This window comes from Taeniopygia guttata, chromosome 3 (genome assembly GCF_048771995.1).
Source record: "Taeniopygia guttata chromosome 3, bTaeGut7.mat, whole genome shotgun sequence".
Lineage (NCBI taxonomy): Eukaryota > Metazoa > Chordata > Aves > Passeriformes > Estrildidae > Taeniopygia > Taeniopygia guttata.
In genome coordinates, this window is record NC_133027.1 from 24,980,553 (window position 1) to 24,999,333 (window position 18,781).

The window sequence follows — 18,781 nt, forward strand, 5'->3', positions numbered from 1 at the left end:
GGCAGAATATTCTGATTCTTACTTTAAAATGATAGATAAATTATTTAAATAATTGCTTGACTAAAATAAAGTGAATTTATATGGAAAAAAATGCATGGCTTCAAGTACCTATTAATGTAATACTTCTTATTTTTTTACCAAAAAATATGTTACAAAACAGGAAATGTTATGTGTATATTTTTGTTTATTCTGTAAATGGCTACTATAGCCCACTAGCAAATGTCCTAGGATAAATTTGGATAATTGGTAGTTACACTTTGGAAAGCAAATCTTAATCCTTAATCCTACTGTTCCATCTGTATAATAAGAACTTTCTACTAACTCTGAAAATTATTCATGACTTCAGTCTCCTGGTTTTGCCCCATGTATTTGGGAGATCAGGTTTCATGGTTTACAAGAGTTAATGTATGTGCTGCATACAAATCCCATCCCTGTGACTCAGATATTTTGATCCTTTGGTTATCAGCCAGATATTTTTCAACAACCTGTAAATCTCTGGAAATAAACATTTTTGTCTGATTTTTTCCTTATACATAAGGAAAGTCTGATTTTGCAAATCTGTGATTTAGAAAAACCTTTTAGGGTGCACACCACAACCCCACACACATGCAGAACACCCTTCTCCCACTACCTACTCAGCTTTTGTGCTCCACACCAGACACCACACCAGGTGCTCTTACCAGGTATCCCTAATTTGGTTTCCCAGATAGTCTGGTCTAGTATCAAGATTCACTCCTTAATATGGATCACAAGGACGAGACAGAGGTATTGTATGACACCAGAAACCTTTTCTTTCACATATGTCTGAAAACTTTATTTCTTTGGGGTTTTGAGTAGTCCCCAGACCTTTTAATAAACTTGTGAAACATAGTTCACAGCTCCTCATATGCACCTCTCCATCCTACCAGACACAACTGGCTCTTCCCCCAGCAGCACCACCACCAAAAAGGGAACACAGACTAGGAAAGAACTGTCTGGGTCATCAAATCCCAGCTGTCTGCTACTTCAGGACTATGTCATAATCCATTTATAAAGTTATCAAGCTCCATCTTAAAACTACTTAGGTTTGTTGTCTCCCTGCACTGTTAGGAAGACCTCATTTCCAAGTAATAAGCTTCTGCCATCTAACAGAATTATCTAGTATTAATCTTCTAGTGCATTGACTTGCATTTTGCACAATTACAATTTTATCCCACTTCCATTTCTCCAGTTCTCATCTACCCTGCTAACCTTTAGTGTTTTGCCTTTACAGAGCTGCATTAGGAAGGATGTCATTTTAAGACATTTAATTGATACACAAGAACTGCATTATCGTTCTGCCAATAAATAGAAAAGTCTCTATTTTCCTAGCAAGGTTAGAGGTCACTTCCTAGAGTGACCTTGCTTGTTAGCTCAGAAAGAAAATTATGTACACATTCCATAAAGGAGAGTGCTGGTGTCTTCTGCTAGTAGTGAAGTGCAATGTTAAATCACAATAATACCTCACCACAGGATTATGAAAGGAGTATTGAGGGTAATTTTCACAAATGTTATTGGGTAGCCAAAAAGAATTCCACTATATTAACAAAAAAATATAACTTAGTATATTAAGGTAAAAATCAGTATGGTTAGGAAATAGAAAAAGAACTGGCACAGCAGACAAGATAAAAACATAAGTAAGGTTAATTTTCTGCAGCATTCCCTCAACTATGTTTCTGAAAACTCTGCCTCCAGCTAACTGTCAGTCATGTCAAAATGAGCAAGACAAGCAACTGAACAGGAATGTTGACTTTATTTCTCTATAAGTAAGCTTGGAGCTTTGATAATAATTTCACTGTGTCTACACATGAACCAGCACACTCCAGGCACTAGTCTGATGGGCCATTACTGTCAGGCGTTTCTACTTCCTCTGTCCTCATCAGCTACCCAGCTCTGTGCCACTGAGAAAGAATAACAGCACACATCTACTTTTTTTTGCAAAGTCATTAAAGAAACCATTTACGAGCATCAGGCTCAAGACCAGTCTTTGAGGAACTCTGAATTCACACTAGTTCTCTTTTCTCTTTGACCAGTTCCTCACCAATTCTAATGCTGATCTTCAGGTTCCCCATCCTAATTACTAATTTTCCATTTGGACATTTTTCGGATCCTCTAGAGAAGATGATAACTTTTATTGCAAGTTTTTAGTTATCTTACTAAAAAATATGAAAACTAAATTTGCATTTTATCCTCTTTTACAGCAATTTTAGTCTCTTTAATAATTTTTTTCCAACAAAAAATATTTTTAAGTCCTGTGAAGTCAGACTGAAAGACTAGAATACTCTTCCTAAATATAGCATATATTGATATAATTGAAACCTTACAAGCTGCAGAATCAATGTAATCTGTTTTCTTCATGCACCCAGCACATTCTGCCTATTCTCAGTAGACCATGAAAGCACTCCTGGTAGATGAGCAGTAATTTAAAAAGTCAATAAATTCCTCCATTCAGGCATTGCAAGTAGGTTAATGTGAAATGAATACATTTTATATTGCCCAAGGTAGAACTGGATCATTTGCATTTACTCTGGGTTATGTTAGCAATCCCTCTTGTACCAGTGTGACATGTCCCTGCAGGCACCTTTGGAATAAGAATATAATTTCTGCAGCTTGTGATGTTGATTCTCTGCTCTGTTTTTAACTTCTTCTCTCCAGAACTCTGAACAGAACTATTACGTCTGAGGGGAACAGCTAGATGTAACTCACAAAGAGTAAATCTTCAGCATATTATGTCCTCACTGTTACATTCTACAGGGTAAATGGGAGATTGTCCTTCCTTAGGATACTGCAGCCACCTTTGAGACAACAATATTGCTCTTTCTTTTCTTTTTTTTTTACATATTATTCTTTTCAAAAAGTCTACTCAGGTAAAATACTAGTGGTGCTAGGTTTATTGCTTTGATACAATGGGGTTTGGGTGTTCAAACATGGTTTATCATTTTCATTCTCCCTTTATGACTACTTGGTTCTTACTGCTCTAAGCAAAAACATTTTTAAAACATGAAACAACTATTCTGTTCTGTACTGCTTAGGGATGGTTTTCAAACTTGGGATTTAACACAAAGTTCACAGAACAGGGAGAGTCAAGGGAAAAAATAACAAGTAATATGAGAAGAGATTTAGAAATTGCAGCATAGAAATAAGAGATTGAAGAAATTTTAGATTTACTTGTTCCTGGACAAAGAAGACTGGAAAGACTTCAGGATAGAAGTTTCCTAATAAACTTCATGCAAGATGTAAAAGACTACATAGGTATGGATCATAAAATATCTTGAGTTCTAAAAGCTCAACTGGGCCTTGCACAGCACCATCCCCAAGAGTTACACCACATGCCTGAGGGCATTGTCCAAATGCTTTTTGAACTCTGTCAGGCTGGTGCTGTGATCACTGTCCTGGGGAGCTGTTCCAGTGCCCAACCACCCTCTGGGTGAAGAACCATTTTCTGATATCCAGTCTAAATCACCCCTGGTACAACTTCAGGCCATTCCCTCGGGTCCTGTCACTGATCACCACAGAGAAGAGATCAGTGTCTGCCCCTCCTCCTCCCTTCACAAGAAGCTGTAACTGCAGGGAGGTCTCCCCTCAGTCTCCTCCAGGCTGAACAGACCAAGTGACCTCAGCCATTCCTCATACAGCTTCCCCTCAAGGCCCTTCACCGTCTTTGTTGACCTTCTTTGGATGCTCTCAAATAGCTTAATACCTTTCTCATATTGTGATCCCTGAAAGTGCACACAGGACTTGGAGGCGAGGCCACACCAGTGAAGAGTGAGACTATCACCTCCCTCAACCTGATTCCTGATGCACACCAGATATTTGAGCTTTTCTTAACGCAAGGGGCTTGAAGTTGATAATCAGTGACAAATAGGCCTGACATCAGTGTCTTTGGGCATTGAGATGGTTGTTTCTTTAATATATCTCATATTTTATTTTTATTTCCCCTAGTAGTTCTTTGCAGGGTACGGCAATAAAATTGGCCTATAGCAAAGGAGTGGGAAGCCCTCTATCCTATTACATCTACTCATTCACAAATTAAAGGTGAACATAACATAGAACTATGACTTAGCTTATGTGTATCTTCTATGATACAGGGTAAAGGTATCACCTACTCCTTACAGGAAAAAGGAGCAGGTAGAGTGAAGATCAGCCAACTACTTCTAGCTGTGATCTTACATGAATGTCCCATCTGTAGGCAAAGGTTTGAGCACTGTCTCCAGTGTTCTGAGACTGGAAACTGTGACAAAATTATTGTGGGAGGCAGCAAAAGGACTAACTTCTGTGTATCTCTCCGTAGTTCTCTCTATCTACCTAGTTTATTGCTTTTAAGCAGAGGTCTGTACTTCTCTTTCTCTTATACAATGCACCAGCATTAAAGCAAAATTATCTGCTCTGAAAATTTCTACAGAGAAAGATAACTTTGTTCTGCAAAAAAAAGTCTATTACTTCATAATATAGTGTCCTTCCACTGGGAACAAAACCCTATTTAGAAAAAAAGTGTGAAAGTGCAGCTCCAGGGAACTGGAGGTGGTCTGCCCCAAAGCAGTGAGCAATGGGAGTCCCCACGCAGCAGGCTGTCCCACAGCTGTGGACGCTGAGAGCTCCAGCTATCAAGGAAGAATGAGCCTGGAAGCCCTGAGAGCCACAGCTCCCAGCACTTCCCAGATCTCTGCCAAGGATCCAGGTCAGCAAGCTGTCAGGAAGCTGAGTAGGGTTCTCATTGAAACACTAGATTTTGATGAGTCAGCAAATGCTCAATTAAAAACATGTCAGAATTTTTCCAACCAGCTCCACTGACAATCTAAACAAATAAAGGGTGTGGGGAGGAAATATTATCCTTATTTTACACCAAGGGGACTGAGGCACAGAGATACAATGTCAGGTCTGCAGTCGGGAGGCAAACTTAGATTTCATGTCAACCCTTGACCACAAGAGTCTCTTTATTCTAAACTTAATTTGCCATTACAATGACCTTGTGAGATAAGTATTACTTTAATTTTATAAATGGGAAACCAAAATAACTTGTACGACAGCAGATGGGAAGTCTGTACCTTGAACCCAGTGTTCCTAAAGCTGCAGAACTTCAGTAGCAAGCCTGCCTGTTTCTTTTGTAGACAAGGTACACAGATAAGACACAGTCAGACTCAGACAACCTTGCAGCAATGGTATCAATTCCTACAGCAAAATACTCCCATACCACAGTCTTCTTATACTGAAACCATACTGTTAATGTAAAAATGTTGGTTTACTATGACTAAAACCCTTGTAGGTGGTTGTGGGTAGTATAGAACTAAAACTTTACATAGAAGGAGGTAACTAATTCTTCCCTAAACACTCATAAATACAGTTCAACTGGTATTCCTAGTTCTGCTAAACACAAGCAGCTATATCTGTGTCTAGGCACACCACATTAATTCTCTTCTCAGGTCTTTCATGATCTCATGTTTCTCAGGCTTCTCTGTATAAATATTAACTCATCCTTCAGGTGGGTTTACACTATAAACACAGCCTTAATTGCAGGGAAGAGCTGTAGCATCACCTGGTATCAAAGTCTGGTTTTATTAATAGATTTTCATTTCAAATTTCAAAGAGCTTGTCTTGTTGTCTTGTCCCTGTTTATTTTAAAATTGAGGGTTGAAATTTTCTAGACTGCATTATTTTAGGGAATATAGCTATAGAAAATCTGCTACTCTGCTATGCCACTCATACATAATCCTTTTAATTTTTACTACTTTTGGCCTTAGAGCGTAGATTTGTTTGATAAGGTCATGAGTAGCATTTGAGCTATGAAAGTTCTGTCCTCCTACTGTGAAAATTGGCTCAAATTTGGCAAAGCCAAATGGCAAAGCCAGATGCTGTCCTTCCTGAGAGACAGCAGGCTTTGACCCCTTCAAGCCATCCAGGGACCAGATGAGGGGGCCACAATACCTTATTTTGCCATTCTCTCAGTGCTGTCCTTGCCTGCACCCAAGTGTCACAGAAGCAGAGGCCACCCAGGTTACATACAAAGGGACTGAGAGCTTGACCAAATGAGGGGGGAAAGGCCAAGCCAAAACTGCTGGCCTAGAGTGAAGCTGTGGCTGAGAATTGTTGAGGAAAGACTGGACTGTGACCAATCAGGCAGGAAATAAAGATTAGAATTGCTCTGGCAAAGAGAATTTGACTAAAGAAGAGTGGATAGCAGGATTAGGAGCTCTCAAGGGAAATTAAGAGCAAACAAGGATTCACTATATAAAAAAAAAAAAGGAGATGGACATAGTTTGAGAAATGTGAATGGGATGCACAGAGTCATGGGAGTAGAATTAGCTAGGCTTGTCTGGGAAGGAGATTGGAAAAAATATGTAGAGACAGAGCTGAGAACCAAAGATGTATTTTGGACGGGAGACTGAGAGTTTGATGTGTGAAGATTGGAAACAGAGGAAAGAGAAAACTTGGAGGCAGATGAAAGATTATAGTGATTCAGCTTGATGCAAAAGAGTGTGTGCTCCTTACAACTCTGCTTTCTCCACAGTCTGCAGAGTCTTGAAAATCACCATATCTCTGGTGTCAGCAGATGTGGTTTAGAACCATTAGAGAAAACGTGCTTCTACTCATTTACTAGTTTGGTTTATCAAATGATGACATATTATACTAGACATGTATCACAGATTCTGCAAAATATTTTATGGATAAATCTTATGAGTGAACATAATATCTCTCATGAAGAAAACAGAATACCTAAAGGGGATCTTATGGAGATCTTTCAAAATCATGAGTGGAATCATCTCTTTAAAAAGAGAGTGGAAAATGTCTTTCAATACAAGACCTAAGGTACATAAAATGAAATTACAATGAAGCAGGTTCAAAACGAAAGGAGATTCTACTGCTTGTCACATAGACTGCAGTGCAGCTAAAAAACAATACAGGTAAAAGGAAAAATGGGTAGACATATGTAGAATAAATCTGTTGGTGAATTGGACCTGGTTCCAGACCCTGAACCACAAAGAGGGGTTTGAGAAGACTGTGAGAGCTTGGAAGAATTTTGCCACATCCTTACTTCATCTGTATCTGCCTTTCTTACTGATTTGTAGAGGCAAAAAGTATAACCAAATCCATAACAAGGAATCTCCTGGGGGACAGAGAAGAACTGAAACCTGCCTCAATTAGTGTATGGCTGAACTTGTTTCCTTATCTCTGCAAGGGTATGATGCAGACGACTGTGTAAATCCCACCATAAACACAACCATGCCCAGCGCCACCCAGAAAATATCTTCAAGAGCTAGCTCAGAATACAAGCTGGTCCAATGTGATTCCTCCTTTTCTGGTGGTAAGAGACAACCTTTCTGGTCACGATCTGAAGGTAAGGAATGGAATGAGTGGAGCACAGACATGCAGACACGCTGAGGTGGACCAGTCAAATGTTGTACAGCCTTATATTCTGTATGAGGGGAGCCAGGGAGTCCAATGGGACAGAGGAACAAGAAGGACCCCTGCCAGGACAGAGTCAGGAATGGAGAGGAACTACTACATTTCACACCTGAGGCTGGAGAGGATTGAAGGATTCAAGGAAGCCTTCATTTCCTTGAACACATGCAGACAGATGCAGGTCATGACCATTGTTGGAAAAAAGGCACACCTCTAGAGGACTTGTAATCTAAATAAATCTACTTGTCTAAACTAGTCTAAGTGTAATCTAGGCTAATTATTTTTCATGTCACATTAAATAATTCCTACAAAAATGCAGCTTTAATATGAGAGATGTTCATTACTCTTACCCTTCAGTGATGGGAGGTATGAGTTTGATAGCCTCAACAAACTGAATCCATGTCTAATCCAGTCCCTTGAAGTCTGTTGGGTATCTTCTCTAGCCACATTTTTAAAAGTGTCGTACCAAACTTTGTAACACATTGTGGGTCTCAAGTGGACACATGTGCTTCTGAAATACAGAATGAGAACTTGTAAGACCTTACCTAGGCCACTGTCCTAAGTGTTTTGGTTTACCTGGCCCTACACCAATACTTATAGAGCTGCTTACTGCAATCAACTTTCTGCACAGACTGATGATGGCCATGGATCCCATTATGCACTGCTTAGCTCCCCACGTGACATGCACTTCATGGCAAGCCCAAGCTCCCAATCTAAGTCCTTTACTCTAGGAATTCAGGAATTATTTGGATCTAGCTCTTTGGCCTTAATATCTGTGCCTCATTTCTCAACGTTTAACGACAGAACTGATACCAATACATCATCTTTCAGGATATTATTGAAGATAAGGCCATCTGTAAAGGTTTAAATTTTAAAGCTCAAGGGAGACTTATTTGTATCTGATGTTATCTGGCTTTGCTTAGTCTATTGACAATTGCAGTGAGTAGGTGATGGAATTGTGAAACATGGTTTCGTGAGTAGCAAAATGGGAAACTCCCTCAACGTTCAGAGCTGGCACTTAGTGACACAGTTTGTGGTTCCTTTTAGAGGCAATTACAGGTATTTTTCACTATCAGATTAGCATCTGATTTTTTCCCCAGAGCTTGGTGAGCTTGGCCACTTTAGGTGTGGCAAGCACCAGCAGAGTAACCTAACACTAGAACAATCAGGTTCATACCAAATAATTATGTTCACACCAAACAGACTGAGCATCTTACAGATGACTCATCAATGCTTTTCACCCAAAATTTCAGGGGGAAAGCATTGTTTATTCTTTTAAATGTCAATGTTGTTATACAGAAGAAAATAAAAACAGGTTTGAAGTTTAATATCTGGAGTACTAATTGCCCTAAATTGGGTGGTTTTTCTTCTTCCACCTGAAAGTAAAATGCCCAGAAAGAAATTTGATTAAAGGAGGTGCCTATGTTTTCATAAGACCAGAAATCACAAATTGTAGTGAATATCAAAACATTCTTCTTATTTTGCCTCTGACATCTATAATGTGAAAGACAGTATTCAAATTCCTGTGGCACAGCTCAGAGGGATCTACAGTAAAATGCATCTATGAGTCAAGAAAAGTAAAGACTTGGTGGCAGCATCCCAGATCTCATCACTGTGGTATATTTGGTTTTTGAATGGAAAAGTTTGAGTTTCATTCAGTTGCAGACATTACAACCCCATATTACGACATCATACTGATATAATTACACTAGTAAATTAAGCCCTAAGCCCAACTACATGGACTGCGTACCTTTTATGCAACTAAAATGGTATCTATATGTCAGATAACATTCTTCACAAAGAGAAAAAAACACATTAAAAGAACCTGTAGAAAATATCCAGTTATGAAAAGCAGAAACAAAGTGTGTGAACATGGGCATGTGTGTGTGGTATGGAATGGTAAAAGATTAAGAATGCCAAAAAAGGATAAACTGGAAGGAAAAAATAAAACTCAAACAGTAATAAAAAAGGAAAACTTGTAATGCAAAATACAGCAAAGAAAATACAGGCAGTCCTTGTAACAGGGGGGAAAACATTCAAAGGAATAAAAATGAAACATTTTAAAACTGGTAAAGACATGTCTTTTTATGCCTAAGACTAATGAACTGAACAATGCCATTTTCAACACACACTAAAAAACAGCTAGTAGGTCAACAGCAAAGGACAAAGCTTGTCCCAGTTAAAACCTGGCAAAGGAAACAGATCTTAGCAGAACGTATTGCGCACTCCTTTCAAAACAGTGAGATCTCCACAAGCTTCAGATATAACTTATTTTTTAAAGACAAGGAATAAACACTTCACTACAGCCTAGAGCTCAATAAGCAATTTCTTCTGGGAAGGTTATTAGCCTGTCTTCTGCAAGACCTCTTTCATTTTCTTCAAAAGCAGATGGTGCCTCTGGCTTCTGCTGCCAACAGGTTACTGGGGAGCAGAGACTGAGGGTGAGAGAAGCGAGAGGCGAGGCAGGCAGCTGCCGGCTAGTGCGGGACACGTGAAATGCCTCCTAAACCCCGAGCATCGCCGTGCCTGGAGCTGGCACAGGGAGAGCTGCATTTTAGTGCTCCACTTTGGGTTCATAGGCCGAAAGTGCGGGGGTAGGGAGGGGGTGGGGGATGGCCAAGAAAAAGGAGTTAATTTTCTTCTAACTTATGCTAGGATGTAATTAATACAAGCAAAGCTCATCAGTTGTAAAAGCGTGTGTCTCGTTTTGCACAGAGCCGAGCAGCCCGGTCCCCACTGCTGCCGCTTCTGGCTGCCGAGTGATGGGGATGCGGCCGGGCTAGGGCCGGGGACGCGGACAGAGCCGGTGCCACAGCCCGGGCCGCTCACGGACCCGGCCCGGCCCGGCGCCAGCGCGGCCCCTCCCGCCCGCCCGGAAGAGCCGCGGGCCGGGGCCGCCTTCCTGCGGCGCGGCTCCGCCTCTGCCGGGCAAGATGGTGGCGGCGGCGGCGCTGGGGCAGCCGTGAGCCGGTGCCTCTCACGCCGCTCTCTCTCTCCCCGTCCCTCCCGGCCGCTGCTGCTTGGCGGCCCGGGTGTGCCCGGCGCGGCGGGCGATGCGGGCGGCGGGGCTGCGGGGCTGTGTGTGAGCGCGCCGCCCATGTGGGTGTCCCGGTGAGGCCGGGGGCAGCGGGAAGATGCTGCTGTCGCTGGTGCTGCACACCTACTCCATGCGCTACGTGCTGCCCGCCGCCGTCATGATGGGCACGGCGCCCACCTACATGCTGGCCTGGGGCGCCTGGCGCCTGCTCTCCGCCGTGCTGCCCGCCCGCTTCTACCGCGAGGTGGATGACCGGCTGTACACCATCTACCAGAGCATGGTTCTCTTCTTCTTCGAGAACTACACGGGCGTGCAGGTGAGCGGCCGGGCCGGGCCGGGCCGGGCCGGGCCGGGCAGGGGGTGTCCGGGGAGCGGCCGGCGGTGGTGCCGGCTCTGGGCTGTCCCTCGGGCCCGCGGGCAGGTGCGGCCGTGGCCTGTGCCCGGCACCGCAGAGCATCCGCCTCGTTCCGCAGCCGCCGCTGCTCCTCGGGTGATGCTTTTCACGGAGTGTTGGTGTTGTGTTCGTTTTGCAGGTCGGGGAAACGGAAGAGATGCGACACCGGTCGTGCTCTATTCAGCACTTGAATGGCAGCCGCCTTTGCACACTTTGAACCCCTGTGGCCTGTGCTGCACAGCTGTAGCATTAAATTGGCAGCAGATGAGAAAGCTATCATCAGCTATAATTGTACATAATACACGTACAAGTTTTTAATAAATAGATTACTTAATCTCTCAATTATTACAGATTTTTAGTTTTTGTGCAGTCTGCCTCATGTCACTCTTTGGCCCTTAAATTTTGGATCAGCCATGGATTCTGATTATTCAGGATCTCGGTTTCAGGTTAATAAGTTGGAATTGGAGGCCTCTCTTGTATGTTCAGAGGGATATTTGCATTCAGGTTATAATACCTCACAAAGTACTCAGTGTTTGAGAGGTTATATATTTGTCTGTAATTTGGAAAGTAGGCAAGGAGACTTTTAATTCTGCATGTAAAAAATAATAAATGACAGGTGCTTCTTGTGCCTAAACATGGGCTTCAAAAATTTTTTAATATACATAAGGCTGTCTGAACATAGTGTCAGCTTTAGGTGCTTGAGAGCAAAGAATAGCAATACATGTTGACAGATGACGGAGCTCATACAGATAAGGTCTTCTCATATTCATGGCTAAGGCCTTTATCCACTCTGTAAGAAGCATTTATTTCAGAATCAGGCTGGATCTCCCTTAGTTTCCACTCTTGAGTGCAGTTGTAGGCCTTGCTCTCATACTGACTCTTGGAAAGAGTCACAAAGCCAGCTAAAGGTAGAAGAGTTGCACTGTTTGACATCGGAGTAAATAGAACAGATACAAACTGAAGCAAGGTCTTTCTTTTGTGGTAGTTTTTTATTCCGCTTGTAATTTATGCAGTTTTGCATTACCTCTTGTCCAAATAAGCTAACTTGTGTTGTGCTTGATATATTTAAAAAAAAAAAAAAGGAGCAGTAGTTCACACGTACTTATAGTTTTAGCTGCCTTCTGTTTTATGTAGTGTCTCTGGTGCAGATACTTTGATGTGTAGTAACATACCTTGGTCATTAACTGCTGAAAATAGTGGTATAGAGGTTTAACTTGATTATTCTAAGAATGAGAGCCAAAAATCGGTGTATAAATTGTAATGGAAAAGCTACTCAAGCTGCCTACAGCTGGTGTGCAGCCAGTAGCAAACTTAGAATTTTTAAAAAGAACTTTTATCCAAAAAATACCTGTGACATTAAAGAAAGGAAAATTCTAACCAAAAGAAACAGCAAGGCAACCATTATCTGTTGACTTCATACAAACAGAAAAATGGTGATGATCAGTTATAGGCCACTAACAGGAGATCAATTAGGAGAATTGAAATAGAGATGTTTTGTCACAGTAAGCAAGAAATAATGATAAGAAATTGTGGAGGAGGAGGCATATGTCATAGGATAAATAAAATAGTAACCATTACTAGAAGGTAAATAAAAGCTTGGAAAATACAATACATGTGTAGAGAGATAAGACCCTTAAAATCCATGCGTCATTTAACTGGAAGACGGTCCCCATTTGTTTAAGGGAGAGAAACAGGGTGTCCTTTTAGACCTACTCTAGTGAACGCTGCACGTGTTTTAACTTGAAACTCACAGTGGAAAGTTAACCATGTGCCTGAGTATGTGAGATTGGGATGGTAACCTGAGACCTACTGTGGATGGGCTGTCTTAAGGCATGTAATTAGATGCAGAAGTGTAGCATCATTAAACTTAATTCCAATAAACCAGCAAAAATAGTAGCTTTGTATACAAGCTATGGGCTATGTAGGCTACATAGCTATAGCTATGTAGGCTCTACGGCTCTATTAAGGCACCACAGGGCCATGGGAGGGAGGAATTCTGCATCTTTTTCAAGTCTATTAATTTATTCAATCAATTGAAGTGTGTTGGGGTGTTTATTTTTGTGACTGAATACATAGGAGACAACCTCATCCATCAGAATACTGGAACTTGTAGTCTCACTCGAGTTGTTAGGATTCTACAGATGCTTAAGTGACTTTGTTGCTGTCTTACTGTATTTAAAATGTCTTTAATGTTATGTACTGTTTAGCATTCTTTGGTTTTACACTTAAAGTATTTGTGGTTTTTCAATACAAGAATGTGCTGAACCAGTTATGGATATTTGAAGTGTCTGATCTTAAAATAATTTTCAAAAATTCCCAGTAATGGTGAGTGGATATTAATAGGGTAGAGTTAGTTACAATCATAAACATGGATAACTATATTTTTGATTCAAATATTAGTGTATTGTGATATTTTCTATTTATTTATCTGTCAAGAGGTGATGTTTCTCTCTATCATTTGCTGTTAATCCATTAAGTATCTAAATCTGTCTCCCCCTCACAGCTGCATGCACAAGTGTATTTTTCTTCCTTTTGTTCTTCTTGACTTGGATGTTCTTAGCCAATTCTTTAAAAACAAAAACTGTAGTTCATGCTAGGAAGACTTTTTATAGCAAACTCCTCTGTTTTGAAATGTAACTAAGTAAGGTGATAACCTGGTCTGCATGATAGAAAATCTTGAAATACTAATCTTTCCCTTTCTCTTAAGTATTTGACTTGAGATAGAAAATAATTGCAGAGCTATAATTCCTGTGAGCTCTGGATATTTTAGGTCCTAGAGAGTGGCTCATGAACTAACTGTAAAAGTTTTTTACTTGGTAAGTAAAAAAAGTATTTAGTTGTAAATACTGTCTCTTTTTAAATTCTGGTCAGACTCTTTTTTCCACTGAAACAATTTTGTTTTACAAAGCCTAAGAGAACTCAAGTTTACTTGGCATCGGTTTAGGTTTTCCAATAATATTAGAATTCATTAACCAATTGCCAAAAATAGTCCTTTTTGCTGACTGTCATGCAAGAGTTGGCAGTAGAAGACTGAAGAACCAGTATTGAGAGTACAGAAAGCAACAACAACATCCCAGTGCTGTGAGGTAAACTCGACAAAGCCAGTGTGCCTATAAAGTAAAATCCTATAATGCTGTGTAAATTTGTCAGTGCAATTACAGTTTAGCGGGCATCCATGAATTCTATTAAGCAGCTATAAATAAATTAAATAATCTGTGGCATTGTGACAGTGCTGCTCAATAATCTCTAGGTTTATATACTCAGAGTAATGAAATGTGTAGATGTGGTATTGGAATGTGGCACAGAGAGAACGTCCCTGCTTTGGCCCTGTGTGGCTTCGTACCTGACCTGCCATAAGATGCAGGTGCCCTACCATTCTGTTTTCTAGAAGGAATATTGTATAAAGTGAAAATAATTCTATGTAAAGAGAGTCTCAGAGAGCTAAGGATGTTAATTTTATCAGTGATGAGCTAAAGCAGTTGCTGGTACAAACAGGTACAACTTCGGAGGACTTGCATCTGCGGGTGCTAATAGTTGGTTTGGCCCCAGGTTTCTGAATCATCAAGTTGCTGATGAACTGTGGTTGTGGTACTGCTTTTCTCTTTACTGTGTCAGGGGAGTCTAGTCTCTTCCATTTCAAATAGGCTATAAACTGTTGAATCTTGCCATAGAATGTGAAAACCAGGATGGCTGCAAATATGCGTGTGATTAGAACGGTTGAAGAGTTGAAAGGACTAGTAATTCAGTATGATGAATGCTCTCATCTCTCTTTGACCCTGAATGTCTTATCCCCGTTGCTGTCAGGGTGATGAAATTAATGCCTATTGTGTTTGTGCACATGTTTTAGATCAGATGAGAACTAAATGTTCTTCAACTTTTTTTGTTGTAATTGTGTTTGATATTTTGCACTGAATGCTGGTGAAGAAATAATAAAGAAATCATCACTCATACTGTTTCCTAAAGGATCATTTTCATCTGAAAGGTTTTGACAATTGAATGAAATCCATAATTGAATTAATGCTGATGGATTTTGTTCAGTACTTGTATCAGCTGTGTTCCCTACCCCCACTTCCTGATGAATAGAATTTTTTGGAAGCTATGTTTTTATTAAAAACATAATGAAATTCTGGTTTTCATTGTCTTTACAGGACTCTGGAAAGGCTATAAGAATCAGATAATTCCTCGGTGTCCTTTAGTAGAGCTAAATAATTATTTTATAAAGTACAAGAGATGCTTGCTTAACAGAGTGGTGTGCTTCCTGGATTGATATTGAAGCTTGGACTTGCTGTGTCTCAATAGGGTTAAAAACTACTTCGGTTTAGAGCAAACGAAAACTTTGTGGAGCAAATGTGTCTCAGAACTCTTGAAGATACTTTCCAGTGGAGTAGAGCCTGGGATTTTTTTCCTACCTTGGCTTCCTAGGAAATGTGTGAGGAGAGCTCGGTGTCTGAGATTGGGATGGATGCTTAGTCTTGGTGCTGTTGACCAATTTGCAGTGAAAGTGCATGTCTGTGTCCATCTCTGTTCCAGGACAGCAACCTTCCCAGACAAGATTATCTTTACTTACTTTTTGCTTTTCCTTTTGAAGTTGTTCAGCTGTCCAACAGGTAATTCTTGAGGGCCCAAGGTGGAAGTGGGAGGGCAAGAGGCAGCGCAAGTTTGACAGCCAAGTTGCAGCATACAAGGAGGTCTCTGGTTGCTGTTGGTGGGGTGGTTTGTAATCTCTTAGGAACTGGTTCTTCCCTCTCTGCACTGGGGGAGGCATCATAACCAGGCTTCATCATAGCAGGGTGAAGGTTTGGTTTCTGACTGCTTCCTGTCGGTAGATGTGAGTGACAGGGTTTGGCTCCTCTTTACATGAGGAGCCATTTCCCAGGTAAATCAAGTAACCAAAAAGTCCAAAGGAAACCTAACTTTTCACCTTTCTTTAGTTGTGTTTGGAAGGAAAGTGCTGACAGTTGCGTTTTGGCATGAGCCTGGGTATATGAACCTGCTCTTGAGTTTCCTGATCTCTCCTCCCTGTGTGGCAGCTCAGGAGTGAGAGGATTCTGGAATGGTATGGGAGCTGAGCGGGAAGGTGCAGAGCTGCATCAAGGCAAACCTCTAAGCTCAGGCTGGAGCTTTCCTCATTCATGTAGCTTGTGGCAGTAACCCCAGTTAGTGCCTGCTTACATTGCTGCTTTGTGAAACAGTGCTAGTGTTGTAAGGCATGTTGAGAGGTTAAAATAATCATACTTGTAACTTAATTGTGATGGTAGAAATAATGAAGTAAAGGTCTTGGGGGAGTGATAGAAATGTGGGGACTGCTGCAATGCAAAGACTGAAAAGAAACTAGGAGAAGGAAGGAAAATGTATCATGTTTGTGTGGTAAACTTCTTTTAAAAGAAGCCTAGTGAAATTTTTCTTCTGTGATGAAATTTCCTGGCTCCGTTAAGAGGGTTTACCTTGCTTAATTTCATTAGAGATTTCAGTGTACAGCTATCTCCACGCTTATATGTCTTTTGTAGTACATAGCTACGTTCTCTGTGTTATTAGAATAGAAATTAAGTGATACCTGCTAAGCCCAAGGGATGCAGCTTTCAAATTGAGATGCATGCCTAATTTTAGACGCTTACGTTCAACTGTGGTATGAGGTAGCAAAAATAGATAGATTAGATATATTAACTGTATGCTTTTTCTGGTTTCGATATTGCAAACCAGATATTCGCATATATCTTCATTTTTATTCTGTGCCTTTGACTGTAGATCTGATGGTGAAAGTGATATCCTTCAGGACTCTTGTTCACCAATATAACATCTAGAGTTCCAGTCTATTGCAGATCTGGCTTTGGGGCAATCTGGAAAGAATTTAGTATAGAGAGGCTGCTCTGCATTCAGTGCTGGTCCTGATCATCCTCCACTTACTGCCAGATATATGAAAAATAAAATAAATAAATAAAAACTGAGGTCTAGTTAGCATTTTCCGAAATCAAGTATCAGCTACCTGAACCAAAACTTCTGTTTGGATTCATAAACTAGTAGTTGTGTGGAGATTTGCCTAGCATATGTTTCATAAATGGCAAGTCACAACTGAATCTGAATTTCATATCAGCCTTATCTGTCTCAGTCCACAATTAAAAAAAATGTGTGTCTACATTTTTAAATTAGCTGCATGTACTTATGAAAATATTAGAAAGTATGTGTCAGGTAAGAAAAGCTAAGGAGTCAAAGGGCACATTTGAATGCTCTTAAAAATTCTGTTTCCAAGTATTTGACCAGTAAGTTTTGCAATGTCATGGTTTGGTTTTAAAATTTTATATTTAAATTAATTTATTTTAATATCTTAAGATTTTTGGTGTATGGATTTTTCAATACACTATGTTCTGACTTAGCATAATTTGTTACATTTGAAAATAAAAATTGTATTTATCACTGGGTTTTTTTAGCCAGCATTAGTTTTATACCCTGTACTCTGTTTGTGTTTAACTGTGTTCTGGTATATGCTAGGCTGTGGAGTTTTACAGTTCTCTTCCATAACCTTTTCTTCTGCTTACATAATATGTCCAGATACTTTATGTAAGGATGATTGTTAATTTAGATGGTTTTTCTCCTGGTACTCTACCATCAGACACTGTTCTTGCTAACAGAAGATTCTGTTCATAGTTAAACTTTTAAGTGCACTTATTTCAAACCTTTTGCCATAGGCTTGCAGGTGGGATATCCTTTTTTTCTCAGTTTTAGTTGTGTTAGCTAAAGTAGGCTCAGATGTCAGGGATTTTGACATTGCAATTATGAGGAAGCATATCTTCTCAAGGGAAAAATACTCTTTAATCTCTCTTCTGTCATTTTGAATTTATCCTATGAAGGGATTTGGTATAAAAAGCCATGGGAATTATTTTATTTTGTTCATTTCTTTTCTGTCACATACTACTTGTCATCTTCTCTGTTACAACTAGATCCTCTGTGGGAGTAGGAAATAGCATTTATGCTAGTTTGATTATTTTAAATGTAAAATAAACTACACATTATTTGGTCAAATTTGTATTTTAGCTCATGACTAGATATAAAAAAAAATATTAGTTTGGATTGCTTTGAACTGTATTGTGGTAGTTGAAATAATTTTACCTGGTGAATTTATGGATTGACTTGAAGACTATGTTCCATTTCCTATGGCTACATTTCCTAGGGCATGCATGTTTCTTTTTGGGTAAGCAAACAGTGCATAGTTCCAAACAAGCTGCAGGTGAACTGGCTCGTTCACATGCTGTGATGGTGAGCAGATGAGTGTGATTTTAATGTGGCAATTTTTGAGGCTGATCAGTTTGCTGTGTTCAGTTCTGGAGGCAGAATTGTTGCAGATACCTGCCTACATGTTCTTATGTTGTGTAGTGATTCCTTTGCCTCACTGTTCACAGAGTGCTTAAATTCTATATACTTACTGACGACGTGTGGAAAAGCTTTCAAAAATCCTCTTCCACAATCACAGAGACTAGAGATGTTTCATAATCATCCTCATTCACGTCAACTCACTGATTGCTTCACAGCAGCTTTCAGTCTCTACTTGATACAAACACTTGTAACAATATTAGAGCTAGAGATGCAAACACCTCTTCCGTGGAGTCCGAGGCATTTAAAAACAAAGTTCCTGTTACAAAGAGCTCTGGCTGGAGGAAACACTGCAGGCTGCCACAAGGTTTCCTGCTCACGTGTGGTGGGCAAGGGTAATTCCAAAGTAAGCTTAAATAGACATTACATATTTTCCACTACAGAAGGGTAATAAAGTAAACAATGGCCACATTAAGTGTGGGTTGCTTTTGCCCTTCTTTTAAGGAAATTACAAAAATGTGCATGAAGAAGTCTCTAGAGATGCAAAAGGCTTATATAGGGGACTTTCTCTCATTGAGACAGGTGGAATATGTACTTTCACTCTTGAACTAGAAGACATGTTCAGTTTT

General features: G+C 40.2%; 1 protein-coding gene across 1 annotated transcript in view; it reads left to right on the forward strand.

The window, feature by feature from the left end:
* The first annotated feature begins 10,325 nt into the window (after positions 1–10,325).
* AGPAT5 (1-acylglycerol-3-phosphate O-acyltransferase 5) overlaps positions 10,326–18,781 on the forward strand; it is a 51,633-nt gene continuing 43,177 nt past the window's right edge. Inside the window, 1 exon segment of the mRNA NM_001245597.2 lies at positions 10,326–10,769. Coding sequence (NP_001232526.1) covers positions 10,551–10,769 — 219 coding nt within the window. The 5' untranslated portion in view covers positions 10,326–10,550.